At 39.1% G+C, this 13,209-nt stretch overlaps 8 protein-coding genes across 8 annotated transcripts; 3 read left to right on the top strand and 5 right to left on the bottom strand. All coding sequences in view use genetic code 12, as the record gives it.

Moving 5' to 3' along the window:
- Window positions 1-182: 182 nt before the first annotated feature.
- On the bottom strand, window positions 183-2,128 carry YBN5 (Obg-like ATPase; the record flags this gene model as incomplete). Its single annotated transcript, XM_007372416.1, has 1 exon — window positions 183-2,128. The coding sequence occupies one exon, from the start codon at window positions 2,107-2,109 to the stop codon at window positions 919-921; it is 1,191 nt and encodes a 396-aa protein (XP_007372478.1).
- On the bottom strand, window positions 269-718 carry SPAPADRAFT_48116 (uncharacterized protein; the record flags this gene model as incomplete). The annotated part of the gene is made up of 1 exon (XM_007372417.1): window positions 269-718. One exon carries the CDS (start codon window positions 716-718, stop codon window positions 269-271), a length of 450 nt encoding a protein of 149 aa, XP_007372479.1.
- A 102-nt stretch (window positions 2,129-2,230) lies between the features above and the next one.
- On the top strand, window positions 2,231-2,620 carry MRPL37 (mitochondrial 54S ribosomal protein mL54; the record flags this gene model as incomplete). The annotated part of the gene is made up of 1 exon (XM_007372415.1): window positions 2,231-2,620. The coding sequence occupies one exon, from the start codon at window positions 2,259-2,261 to the stop codon at window positions 2,562-2,564; it is 306 nt and encodes a 101-aa protein (XP_007372477.1).
- Window positions 2,621-2,658: 38 nt separating this feature from the next.
- On the bottom strand, window positions 2,659-5,133 carry SPAPADRAFT_131201 (uncharacterized protein; the record flags this gene model as incomplete). The annotated part of the gene is made up of 1 exon (XM_007372414.1): window positions 2,659-5,133. One exon carries the CDS (start codon window positions 5,131-5,133, stop codon window positions 2,659-2,661), a length of 2,475 nt encoding a protein of 824 aa, XP_007372476.1.
- Window positions 5,134-5,594: 461 nt separating this feature from the next.
- SPAPADRAFT_133026 (uncharacterized protein) lies at window positions 5,595-6,596 on the top strand (the record flags this gene model as incomplete). Its single annotated transcript, XM_007372413.1, has 2 exons — window positions 5,595-5,819; window positions 5,916-6,596. The coding sequence occupies 2 exons, from the start codon at window positions 5,595-5,597 to the stop codon at window positions 6,594-6,596; spliced, it is 906 nt and encodes a 301-aa protein (XP_007372475.1).
- Window positions 6,597-6,691: 95 nt separating this feature from the next.
- Window positions 6,692-9,508, bottom strand: SEC21 (coatomer subunit gamma; the record flags this gene model as incomplete). The annotated part of the gene is made up of 1 exon (XM_007372412.1): window positions 6,692-9,508. One exon carries the CDS (start codon window positions 9,506-9,508, stop codon window positions 6,692-6,694), a length of 2,817 nt encoding a protein of 938 aa, XP_007372474.1.
- A 237-nt stretch (window positions 9,509-9,745) lies between these two features.
- Window positions 9,746-10,654, top strand: SPAPADRAFT_58195 (mitochondrial 54S ribosomal protein bL36m; the record flags this gene model as incomplete). Its single annotated transcript, XM_007372411.1, has 1 exon — window positions 9,746-10,654. The coding sequence occupies one exon, from the start codon at window positions 9,768-9,770 to the stop codon at window positions 9,999-10,001; it is 234 nt and encodes a 77-aa protein (XP_007372473.1).
- Window positions 10,119-12,386, bottom strand: TCO89 (Tco89p; the record flags this gene model as incomplete). Its single annotated transcript, XM_007372410.1, has 1 exon — window positions 10,119-12,386. The coding sequence occupies one exon, from the start codon at window positions 12,384-12,386 to the stop codon at window positions 10,119-10,121; it is 2,268 nt and encodes a 755-aa protein (XP_007372472.1).
- Between the last annotated feature and the right edge of the window lie 823 nt (window positions 12,387-13,209).

Here is a 13,209-nt window from a genome sequence, read left to right as displayed (position 1 = left end):
TTTTCAACCTAGCATTGAAGAAATTGCGCAGTGGCCCCCAATTGTTTGAATGACACTGACGTCATTATTTTTCTTTCTGGTCTGTTCTCACTACCCAATATGGAAGTACCGGGTATTAGGTCTAGTGACACAATAGGTCTACCATTAGCACCTACATTCTGTTAATTTTCAAACTAATCATAAACCAATATATCTACATACTTTACATAATCAATACCACGACAGGTTATATAGTTATAGAATTAGATCAAGAACCAGTCTTGAATCTCTAATTCTCTTCGTCCAGCCACCAATCTTCGGATTCGTTCTTGTCATATACACCGAAAAAGATTCTTTCAGCCGGAGTTTCAATTTCTCTCCGTTCGCATGTCTCAACCACTCCAAATCTTAACTTGGTGATTGGATCCAACAGTGCAAAATGTTTCTCTAGCTTATCAATCTGTGCATAAACATCTTCTGGATTGCGAAGTGCCGGTTTCCGCACGTCTTTGCGCGAGACAATATCAGTGGAACCGTCGATGAAGAATCTCTTGTATTTATTGTCTTCGGTCTTGTTTATTTTGATCACTCTCTTTTTAGCTTTACGAAGTATATGGTTTCTGATTTCATCAAGGTTCATTTCCTCGTGTTCAAGGTCATCATCTAGAAATTCAAGATCGGAGCAATACGCATCTGCAAACTTGGAAAGATCAGCAGCAGAAATACCTGGCTTTTCCATTCTACTATATCTATTTAGGTTCCTACGTCTCCAGTTACCCCTTATTCGTAAAAGGTTAATATCTTAATTACCCCACCCCCTAAAATTAGACACTCGCACGACCATGTGTCAATACAGACGTAGAGACTACTACTACTACTACTACCACCACCGCCTACAGCAAAGTTATATTTACAAATATCGATTAAATATCAAGTAAATTATCTAGCCTTACCTTCACCAGCTTTAATGTAAAGAATATCACCATCTTCAACAAAATAATCCTTACCTTTGGTGTATAATTTACCACCAGCCTTAACACTAGCTTCGTCACCTAATTCAACCAAATCCTCATACTTCATAACTTGGGCCAAGATGAAGGTTCTTTCCAAATCAGTGTGAATAGTACCAGCGGCTTGTGGAGCAGTGTACCATCTTCTAATAGTCCATTCTCTAACTTCGTCTGGACCACCAGTGAAGAAAGAAATCAAGTCCAACTTTTGTCTCATGGCAACAATAATCTTTGGCAAAGCAGAAACAGCACCGATTTCCTTACAGTAGGCGTCTCTTTCGTCATCAGTTTCCATGTTGGCTAATTTTTCTTCGAGGGAGACGGAAATTGGAATGATCAAGTCACCTGGGGAGTTGGTGTCAACCCATTCCTTGATCTTCAACAAGTGCTTGTTCTTCTTTCTGATATAGTCTCTTTCAGACAAGTTGATCAAGTAGATACATGGCTTGGCGGTTAACAACAACATGGTGTTGATGATTTCAACTTCCTTTTGGGTCCAGGTTTGGTTAGCTAATCTCTTACCTTCTTCCAACATGGCAATAATCTTCTTGACAAATTCAGCTTCTTCCTTCTTTTGCTTGACTTCCAAGGATTGACCACCACGCTTGGTGATCTTTTCAATACCTTCCAAGTGCTTTTGAGCAAATTCGATATCCTTCAATCTCAATTCATCCTTGATGATATCCAAATCAGCCACTGGGTTGACTTCATCGTTGATGTGGATGATGTCAGCATCATCGAAACATCTAACCATTTGGAAAATAGCATCAACGGCTCTGATGTTGGCCAAGAAATTGTTACCCAACCCTTCACCGGCATGGGCACCTTTAGTCAAACCGGCAATATCGTAGACGGTCATAAAGGCGGGAACTTCACTCTTTGGCTTGTACAACTCAACCAATTTGTCGAATCTTGGCGATGGGACAATGACTCTGGCTTCTTCTGGTTCAATGGTAGCAAAAGGGTAGTTGGCAGGGTTACCCAATGGACAACGGGTGATGGCTTGGAAAAAAGTGGATTTACCGACATTGGCTAATCCAACAATCCCAGACTTCAAGTTGTTACCTGGTCTACCTAACAAAATTGGCTTTTCTTGAGCTCCCTTCTTCTTTGGTGGCATTGTATGTTTGCTAATTACTTTAAGAAGAAAGAGAGAGATGAATCGGTCAAAAATTTTCAGGGTGGTTTGAATTTTTACGCCAACAAAAAAAAATTTTTCCAAACTGTTCCAAAGAAGGTTTGACCAACTGTACTGGAAGTAATAGCATAATGTTCAGAAATATCACCAGAATAACATCAAGAAGGTTAACTACCTCTACTATATTGCGCAACGAAACTAAGGTCGTCTCTACATGTCCTGCAGGAACAGTATTAAACTTGAAACTCAGAAATAAAGGTGACGAACCAGTGGCATTAGAAGACTCAGAATACCCGGAATGGTTATGGACTATGCTTGACCCAAAGACTAACCGCGATCAATTGAAATCTACTGACTTTATGAGATGGAGAAGAATAAATTTAAAAAAGGAAAATATCAAAACTATAAAGAATAACAACTTCTTATCTACCATGTAATATAGTCCTACTAGCTTGTATATACTGACGAATAATATAAATTGGAATAGCTCATCGTATTCGGTATTATGTATCGCTATATCTCTATAAATGCTCACCAAGGATTCACTTCGAAATCGTTGTTATTCTCTTCGTCGCCCCAGTTCTTGTGCAACAAAGAATTGGGCATTTGCACCTGCTTGAAAATCTGATCCCCCTTGAAATCTTGCCCGGGCTTTTTCTCCTCATCATTGTCTTCGTCTTCTTCTTCGTCATCCTCCCTGTCATAATCATACTCATCATGCAAATGCTGATTCTTATTCTCAGTTAAAATCTCATCTATATCGTCAATAATACTAATTGGCAAACTAGGTTGATACTTTTTACTTCTGAATACCTTGACTCCACCTAACCCAGCACCATAATTGTTGATCAATTCCGTCAAATTGGGTAAACTCACGGCGAATATAAAGTTCGGATTCAAATAAATGTAAAGCTCTTTGGATAAGAAAGTGGCCTGGGTCATATAGTGCAAGACCCCCCGTTCGATTTGCTTTGGACCTTGTTCGTTGGATAATCGTTTGAGTAATTGTGTACATTTCTTAGGCAACTTAGGCTCATCCACTTCATACTTGTACAACTTATTAGCAACTTTAAACAATTGATAATAGTTGATATAATCAAACTGGTTGATGGTATTGACTAAACTGTCTTCGTCTTGTAAACTAGACATACATTGCAACCACTGTAACAACTCAATAGTAGGAGTCAACTGATTCTTTCCCACATTATACAATGAATTATAATAAAACTGCAAATAATGAGGATCATTCTTGGACTTGTCCTTGCCCACTTCTAACAAGTTCTTTAATTCATGACCAATATCAATACCGAGACTCTCGGGTCTGTATACTTTCATATTATGCGATCTTAACCAATCTTCAATCGCCGAGATGTTGAGTCTGATTTGAATGGCCTTGGCACGGGAGTTGTACTTGGACGTGCTTATAAGTCGATTGAATATTGTGGCATTGATGTAATAAAACACCTGTGAGAAAGTTTGCACTTGTAACAAATTATCCACTTGATGGATCTTGAGCACATAGTCCAACGCACCCAACACTTGAATGTACTTTAATGGTGAAGGTTTCATTAATTCGGTTTCACTGGGTGGAAATAACATATCCAAAATGTCATCGTATGTGCTTGGATGGGTCTTGTTCTTTTTAAACAAATTCCAATCCTTGGCGTAAAGAACATTAGAAACATCCACTAAATTGGTGAAATTGATTAAACAATCGTCCACTAATAAATTCAATCGGGAATTAATGGAAAACGATAATGTGGCAATGAGTGATTGGGTTATATTGATAATCTCTTGCAAAAACTTAGGCAAGGTTTGATACAACTTGTTCCTTGTAAAGTAGAAATGAAGAAATTGAATCGATGATAACCAGTAACTGAGCAAAACAATATCTCCTGCTCCTCCTGCTGCCGATGTAGCATCCTGAGGCTCTTGTAATGCCATATTAAAAGCTCCTGATTTGGTATTGGTGACTGTTCTCAATCTTGCTGTAAAACAATCAAACAAGAACTCGGTAAGTTCCGGACTCTCCACTTTCAAATGGGCATATCTGACCAATTGGAATATGATAATAGCCGGCAACTTTGTATTGTGTTGGTATGAAGATTTACTTCTTAATCCAAAAATATAATCCAATAAAACAGGAATATCTTGATCGGAAAACTTGAGGAATTGGTTAGGTAACAACTTATCATAATCAAATTCATTCAATTGTTGCAAGACGACATCTTGAGAAAGAACATGTTCGTTGTCATCATCATCCTCTCTTACTTCTTCCGGTTCATCTATAATACTGCTGGATAATGTTTGCATGCGTAAATCTGTTGATAATTCGTCTTCAAAATCTTCCCCTTGGAATGAAGATGTGCCATAAATCTCATCATCTCCTGATTTCTTTTGTTTTAACAATCCATGTGATTTGAAGAAATCGTATATTTCCAAGTTTTCAAGTGTGACTAGCGATACTGCATTCTTGTCGTCGTCCTTGGGTGAGAGGTATGGGTCGGCTTGGTGGTCTAATAACAACTTGACGATATCCAATTGATTAAAGTAGACCGCCCACATCAACGGCGTGTAGTGTGCTATGGTGTCAAACACGTCGGGGTCGGCGTTGTGATTGTTCAACAACGACTCTGCCACGGAATAGTTGTTAAAGCATATGGAGTAAATCAAACAGGAGACGCCATTGGACTCACTAGGAAACAATTGGTTGATGTTGATATCACTAGATCGTATAATACTTTCCAATGTTACCAAGTCGCCATCACATGATGCAATCAAGAGTTCAATCAATGTTTTGGAACTGTTTGCGCTGTCACTATTGACCAAGTTTGATTCCAATACATGAAGGGCCTTTTTGGAGGTCAAGATCTTGGATAGCAAGGGATCGGAGTAGTTGAGGATGGGGAGGGATGTGTTGCCTAGAGATGTGACGTTGGACGTGAGGTTGTTTTCCACGAACGGTGTCAGTATATTTGCGATTGATGCGTCTGTCCAAGCGTTCATGGCGGGTATAGTGTGACTTGAAAAGGAGAAGGGGGGGGATGTTGCTCTTTTGCGTTAAACTTTATCAAACTTTTTTATGCCAAAACCTTAATCGATTGACAAAACGGAAAATACTAAACGACGAAACACCGATGCAATTGCAGTTGTAATGATGTCGTAACTTTTGTTGTGTCTAGGAAATTACTGAGGTCAGCTAACAATAGGACCAATAAATAATTCTGTCAGATCTTTTACACCGCCAACACCACAGGAGGAAAAAAAAATCGCAGTCAGACACAGACAGACAGACAGACAGACAAAAAAAAAATTATTATTATCTATCAAAAAAGAAAAAGCCCTCAAATTTTCTTAAGGGGTTTTAAATATGTGTTAATGTCTATGGTTAGTACCAACCTTGTATAAAACACAAAGATAGACACAACAGAAACCGTTACATTCGTTAAATACACACATCGTCTGCTATGAACCATAAATCTTGGTTGAAAATACTCAGAAGAGTGACATTACCGTTACTCACATTCACCTTGATTGTATGCATAACCATAATACAAACAAACAAACCCAAAGACACATTATACAAAACAGGAACGCAGATATTTGACTCTATAAGTCATTTCACGTTCACGAAAGATGAGCTATTACCGCAAGCACAACCAGACGAGGCGCTCTTCTCGCCAAGTGAAGCAGTTTCTCAACAACAGCACGTGGAAGACCAACCACAAGTGCCAGCACATGATTCACAAGCTGACCAGTCAAGCACAGACCAGCAAACTTCCGACAAGGAACAGTCTGGCTCTGACGACAAATCAGAAACAGAAGAAGAGGAAAAGTTGGACCCATGCACAATTATTAATCCAAACACTAAACAGTTTATAGATCTTCGGGGATTATCGTCGTTTGCCAACGATGGTAAGGCGTTACCTTGGAATACCAGAGGATACGACAGTGGTAGAAACTACACCATCGGTATCTGCTCCAACCCATTCAAGAAATTCCACGATTCTTGGAACGAGATCCAGGACGGTTTAGATCCGTCCAAGATCGGTGCATACTACATCGACCCAGCTACAAACAAGTACGTTTCCATGGGAGAATACGCCACAACCCCCGTATTCCGCGGAAGAAAGTTAACCTTGACATATGAAAATGGGGCCTTTTGTGATGCAGTTGATGCAAACACCGGCAAGAAGTTGAAAAAATCAACAATCTTGACATTTACATGTGATCGAGAAATGATGAACTCCAAAGCGTCAATTTCATTTGTGGGACAAATGAACAACTGCTCGTACTTTTTCGAGGTTAGATCCCACCACGCTTGTCCTACTGCTGCCAAGACCAATGAAACTGGAGCTATCTGGATTTTCTTGTTGATTGTCTTGGCGGCATTATTGGTTTACTTCTCCGGTGGGTTATTGTATAAACAAATGAAGAGAAAACCCAAAAGAGAAAAGAGTTTCTCTTGAAGTTTTATAGAGTTATATATATATAGTTTGCATTTGTAACAATAATGTATCGTACTATTGTAATCTAGTATAAATCAGATATATTCAGTCAAAGTTTAATACACACTACTAATAACAATATTACCAAAATTTTCAGTTTCCAGCTTGACTTCAACCTTGGCAACAATCTTACCTCCAGTTGAAGCCAATCTAATAGAAGCACCAACCTTACCACCCCAAACATCCTTACCCAATAATTTCAAAGAATGGGCTGCTTCACCACTGCTTACGAAATCTGATCCATCCAATGGCATCATGTTCAAGCTGTTCTTCAACTTTTCAATGGCTTTTTCTAAATTATCAACTTGATTTATAGTAACCACAGAGGTGTCTTGGTATGGCAATTGATCAAACAACGCGGTGAAGTTGGAATTGTATAATGGAGTAATGAAATCACAGGCCAATACTTCCAAATCATCAATTTGATATTCATCAGGCCATCCACCATCGTCATTAGGATCAACTTGTCCGTCCTCGTCAACATCTCTGCTGGTATAAGCAATGGTGTTTCCAAATGCCGACAAAAGCTCAGCTTCTTCTATGTCTGGGATAGTGAATGAAACATAAACTATTCCGGTATCATTTGGTCTCAATTCGGCCAATGGAATGATGAAATCTTCTTGGTACAAGTCATTATCAGGCTGGGCAACCACGGAAATGTCTTGCAATACAGTATTTGGTAAAGTATTGTTAATGTTATATTGTAATACCAAATGCTTGGACTCAATGAATAAGTGCTTGACAACAGAAACGGCTATTTCACTTTCACGTTCAGACAAGTAAACTGGTTCAATGGTTGATTTGGTCAATTTACCGTATTCGACAAATTGTTCAACGCCACTCAATTGTTGAGAATATTCTTGTTGTTTTAATAAGTCATTGGCAAGACTGTCACCAGGAGTTGCTTCACCTCCTGTTGGACTCTTGACGCGTTCTTCAACCTCAGTGACGGCAGAATTATCATTAATGTTTTCCAACTTGTTGATCTTTCTGTTGTATTCAATAGAATTGTATTCTTCGTTACTAATGACAGGAACTTCATCAATATCAAACTTTTCGTTGAAATTCTCTTCGTCATTTAAATAATGAACCAATTTGTTTTCCAAAGTGTACAAATCATACCTTGAATCAGAAACAATCAACTTTTTCTTATTACTATTGATGAATTTCAAGGAAATGGCAGCACGATCTCTAACTTCATCGTCGACATCATTCAAACATCTTCCCAATAAAATAATAATGTTCTTGGCAACGTCACCACCACAAACGGCAGCAAACTTGGCCAAGGCAATAACCGCAGAAGATCTAACAATTGAATTTTCTAAAACCAATCTATTGTAAATGTGTCTAATGTAGTAAGATGGATTGGAAGTGTTTGGTCCTTCGTCACCTAACCAGTGTAAGATTCTCACTGACAATTCAGTGTATTCACAATCTTCGATGAATTCACACAAGTTCATCAACATCAATTGTTTGGCACTTGGATCAGGCAAGAACTTGATCAAATCAAACAAAGCATCAACAATACTGGTCTTTAATTGTAATGAACCGTCGTCTCTCAACAAATCCGTCAAGAAAGTAACCAACTTTTTGTGCTTGGATGGGAACTTCAACGCCAAGTTTTCAATGGCTTCAATAATGACAATCTTGAAATCTTCAGTGATTTCATCCATTAACGAAGTCATTTTGGCAATCAATCTGTCGACACTTTCACTTCCACCGGAACCATTGTCAATAGTACCAGCACCCATGATCTTTAATAAAGTGGTGATGGCCAATGTTGAAATAGATCTGTTGGAATCATTGATCAAACTTTCCAATTCAATATTAACAACCATGATCTTTTCAGGATGCTTGATGGAAATCTTGTTGATCAATCTAATGGCAGCAAATCTAGTAGCGGTTCTTGGAACACTCAACAATTTTTGTAAAGTGGTAACAATGGCCATGAATTGGTCATCTCTAATCAAATGTTGTAAGCTGACTAAAGTCTTGCAAGCTTCTAATTCAACCATATCGGACTTGTGCTTCAAGAAACCAGACAATATTGGGAACAAGTGGCCAATCAAGGAGGAATCGTCAAGTAAAATCTTGTTGATATATCTGATCAATTGGATAATTGATAAGGAGTTCTTCAAGCTTGAACCTTCCGATAAACTGGTAATCAACTTCATAAGAGCCATCTTATCGTTGCTTCTTAACTGATAAATCAAACCCAAGGCATGGTATTGGTACATATAAGAAGTGGAAGGTAAGTTAGAAGTGGCACTTCCGTAGTATTCGTGCAATTGAAATTGAGTTGGTGGGAATTGCTTATAAGATTGGATGGTTTCTAAGGTTTCGTTGGTGAATCTCTTGACGACGTCCTTGGAACTTGGCAATAAGTTGTAGGCGGAGATCAAAGCAGCAGAAGAAACAACTGGGTTTCTATCGACGATTGCATTCTTGAACAATCTTTCAGCAGAATGAACGGTGGTGGAATCTAAAACCTTGGACAACGTTCTGATGGCATTTGGCTTGTACACAGCATCGTTTCCTTGGATATCCTTCATAATGGAAGAAGTCACCATTAAAATATCGTCAGAGGTTGACGACAATTCCTTAATAGTCAAATAAACCAACTGTCTCAAAGAAACGTCCTTGTGTTGAAACAACTTAGAAATCGAAAAGAACAACGTGGTTGATTCTTGAGAGGGGAAAGTTTCACCGTGGTAAACCAATCTCAACAATTTGGCTAACAATTGACGACATTTCTTTGCGTTGACAGGAGTAGCGTTGAATTGTTGTAAACATTCTTGGAAAACGGCCATCTTATCAGGAAGACCAGCGGTGCTGGAATAAGGATCCTGCTTCTTGTATGACAGAGTCGACATCTCGATGGATCAATTCAATTCAATTCAACTCCAATGACGTGTCAGGGTGTGTGTTGTTGTGTTGGTTGTCAAAATCTGAACGAAAAATCAAAATTGACAACGCAAATTTGTGAAATCGATCACGTGTGACACAGTCACGTGCGGTGTGTCACCTGACGCGTTTTTCTTTCGTTTCTTTTTGTCACCATGGGAAATTTTTTCAGTCTTTATTAAGAACTCCATATTGCAACGATAACCACAGAACATAGGCTATATCACAATGTTCTCCCTTACTAGCGTGATAAAGAAGCAATTCTACTTCCCTAATGTCGCCAGGACAATTTTCAACGTCACTCCAAGATTCGTTCCAAGAGCCTTATACCAACCAATCAGAGAATTCAAAGTTAGATCAGCAGTAAGGAAATATTGTAAGGATTGCTATTTGGTCAAGAGAAAGGGAAGAGTTTACGTCTACTGCAAGACTCATGGAAAGCATAAGCAAAGACAAGGATAGACTAACAAGTTGTGTATAATAGAAACCGAAGTCATGTATATAATATCTACCCAAATACAATAATTCTATAAACTGAGCTATGCTAATAAAACTGTAGAAAACTTTTCCGTTGTTCATTTAGTTAGAAATCTTGCCAGATCTTGTTTGTGGTGGTGCACTTCTCGTGCCAGCCTGCGGAGCGTGTTGCTGGTTTTGGTTGTATGACACAATTCTGGCATTTGTAGGCCGTTGCAGCTGCACTTGTGGATGTAAAGTGTTGTTTGCTCTTGTTCCTGGTGGTGAGGACGAACCTAACGATGTGAAGATTGCATCTTGCCATAAACGACCAACAGTAGATAAAACCTCGGATTCCTTTTCTTGGAATGAAGGACAAAATTCCTTGAACGAATTCAGATTAGGCTGTTCTTTATCTGGATTTTGCTGTGGGCCCTGTCTTGAATGCTTGCTGACTTTAAGCTCACCTTGGATGTGTTTGTCTAATCTATTTAAACTTTCACCCACGGGATTCAAGTGTCTTCTGACATTCAAGTATTCTCTATTCAACCTTTCAAATTCTGTTCTTGATTGAATGGAACTGTGACCTTGAACCTGGGTAAGTATACCATTGATGGTACCAATATTGGTGAGTCCTTCTCCTACGGCTGCAGCAGCATATGCACTAGATCCACCACCGCCATTGGTGGTCGACGTAACTGGAGTTAGTGGTTGTGGCATGTTATGCTGCTGTTGGATCTGTTGTTGTTGTTGTTGTTGTTGTTGTTGGTGCTGCAAGTCTCGCACGTTCAAATGACTCTGGTTGTTATAGTTATGAGCGAACATGAGGTTATTCAATGACAAGTTGGAAAAGTTGGGCAATCTGCTGGAATCCATATTGGCAGTCACATCCATCATTGAACTTTCTCGCTGTAACCATAGTCTTTGCTGGGTTCTGGTTTCTGCATTGTGACCATGAGCACCGCCGTCTGTAGATGACGATGAATTTGTCCGAAGAAAATCTGTGAAATTGTTAGCACCATTGGAAATAGAATTTATCAACTCTTCGTGTTGTTGTTGTTGTTGTTGTCGCTGCTGCTGCTGCTGCTGCTGCTGTTGTGGTGGTGGTGGTTCTGTTTGTGGTTGCTTTCTTGTATTGGTAATAAGCTGGTTATTTGTTCTTTGTAGATTGTTGAAAATGGTTTGATTTGGTTGATATGAATTATTTTGAATGACATTTTGATTGTTAATCACCGGCTGGGCAAGATTAGTCATCGGGTTTGCCTTGAATGAAATTCCACTAATTGAATTGTTAAATGGTAGTGATTGGTCTCTAAAAGAATTCTTTTGATTCATCATGTTGGAACTCATGGGATCGATTTTTCGTAGTAATCCAGTTGATTGTGATAATAGTAACGACCCTCCATAAAGATTAGCATTTGGTGGGGAATAGTCATTATCGGTAGAACTTCGGTTAGATCCCATATTAGACTTGCTCAAGCTGCTATCAATAGTATTTCCTTCCACCACAACTTCTAATTTATCACTATTTGATGAATCTTGTCTTTCTTCTTCCTCTTCTTCTTCTTCTTCTTCTGTCCGGTTTTCTTTAAGTTTGGGGTGCGAATATTCTTGCTGCTCGAGCTTGTTTTCCTTCTCTACCGTAGGGGTAGGGACGGCACTTGGCGGTACCATTCTATTAATCTGTTCGAATAAACTGGGGATGTTTTGTTCTGAGTGGTCTGATGCAGCCGGTATCGATTCATCACTATTAAACCGTTCTGGTATGGGCGGGGTAGTGTTTCGGTAAGTTTCTGCATCTTCAACATCCTCGTAATCGGCATCATTGTCATTAAGCCTTAAAATAGCCCGCTCTCTTTTTGTACTTGACTTCAATCCAATTTGAGGTGGCGCAATACCGGATATGGCTGCGTTGTATCCCTTTAAGGAAGTGTTTGATTTATTGGATTTAAGCGACTGGTTCGAGGTAGTCTTTGTTAATGGTTGTAGACCCGCAACTTTGGTGAATGACCTGCTGTTTCTCTTCAACGACAATGCTTGTCGATTTCGTGTCAAAACGTCACTTGATTTTGATCTATTCAAATTTGGTCTCATGCCCTGACTAGCACCAGATCCGCTGGCACCAGATGACGTTGAAAATAGTTTATTATGGGAAAGCGAGCGATTATGAGACTTTAGTCTACCCAGATATTGTGGCTTCTTAGATAAGGACGACATGCTTGGATTGTTCAAGGGAAGATTAGATGTTGATGCAGATCGCTTGTACATTTGACTGTGATGATGATGTTGAGTCGAATGTCCGGCTTTTCTACCGGTGGTATTGTCTGAATCTGTTTGGGGAGACATCACCCGTGTCTGTTGTATTTTATTGGTGGATACTTCTACTGACATGACGTGAAATGATTCATCTAGATTTTTGTTTCTATATATAGTTATTCGTAAAATGAATAATGGAAAGGCGGAGGAAATGGGTTGGGTTTGCGATAGTCGCAAAGCTTCTAAAAAGGAATTTGAGAAACAAAAGGAAAAAAAAATGCCTGACTGGGAAAAACCGTTTTGGAGGTCACGTGAAGGAGGCATTGTGGGAGATCTCCACCCACCAGGTGGGATTAGACTAACGTCTGAGCTCTATTCAGGCGTGTCAACGGCCAGTTTGTTTCTTTGAATTTGTCAATTAAAGGGTTGTGGTGGTTGCGATGTTGTTCTATAAAGATATTATTGATTTCCTAATGTTTTTGTTGAAAAAATGGAAAAATAGAAAATACGCAGCACTGTTTTCAGCTGGTGCTGAGGTAAATGCTGGCAAAACAATTAGTTCCATCTATCACGGATGATTAGTCTCCAATCCCAAGTCGCTGGCCCCAGCTGATTTAAACAAATATTCCTGTCTGTACAAACGCTACAGAAACGGAAAGTACCAAGGGGCCTATGTTATTTCGCAGTCACAGGTTTTTTCGAAACACAAGTTCCACCGCCGCAAAACCGACAAGCCTAACATATGGTATATCAGAGATTACCAGTCAACCATGACACTTAAGACAGTGTATCCCTAATTAATATTACTCGAAAAACACACATAAACATGATAATTTGATTGAAATCTTAATCTCTTTCAAAATTTATAATTATCACCCAGGTTGGATTTGTCATCTTTTTCAGCTGTTCAGTTCTGGCACAAAGCCAGAGTCTTTTCACAGTAGCATTGTGAAAATGT

This window comes from Spathaspora passalidarum (assembly GCF_000223485.1).
Source record: "Spathaspora passalidarum NRRL Y-27907 unplaced genomic scaffold SPAPAscaffold_1, whole genome shotgun sequence".
NCBI classification, from domain to species: domain Eukaryota; kingdom Fungi; phylum Ascomycota; class Pichiomycetes; order Serinales; family Debaryomycetaceae; genus Spathaspora; species Spathaspora passalidarum.
The sequence above is the reverse complement of the archived record's forward strand: the minus strand, read 5'-3'. Positions and strand labels throughout refer to the sequence as shown.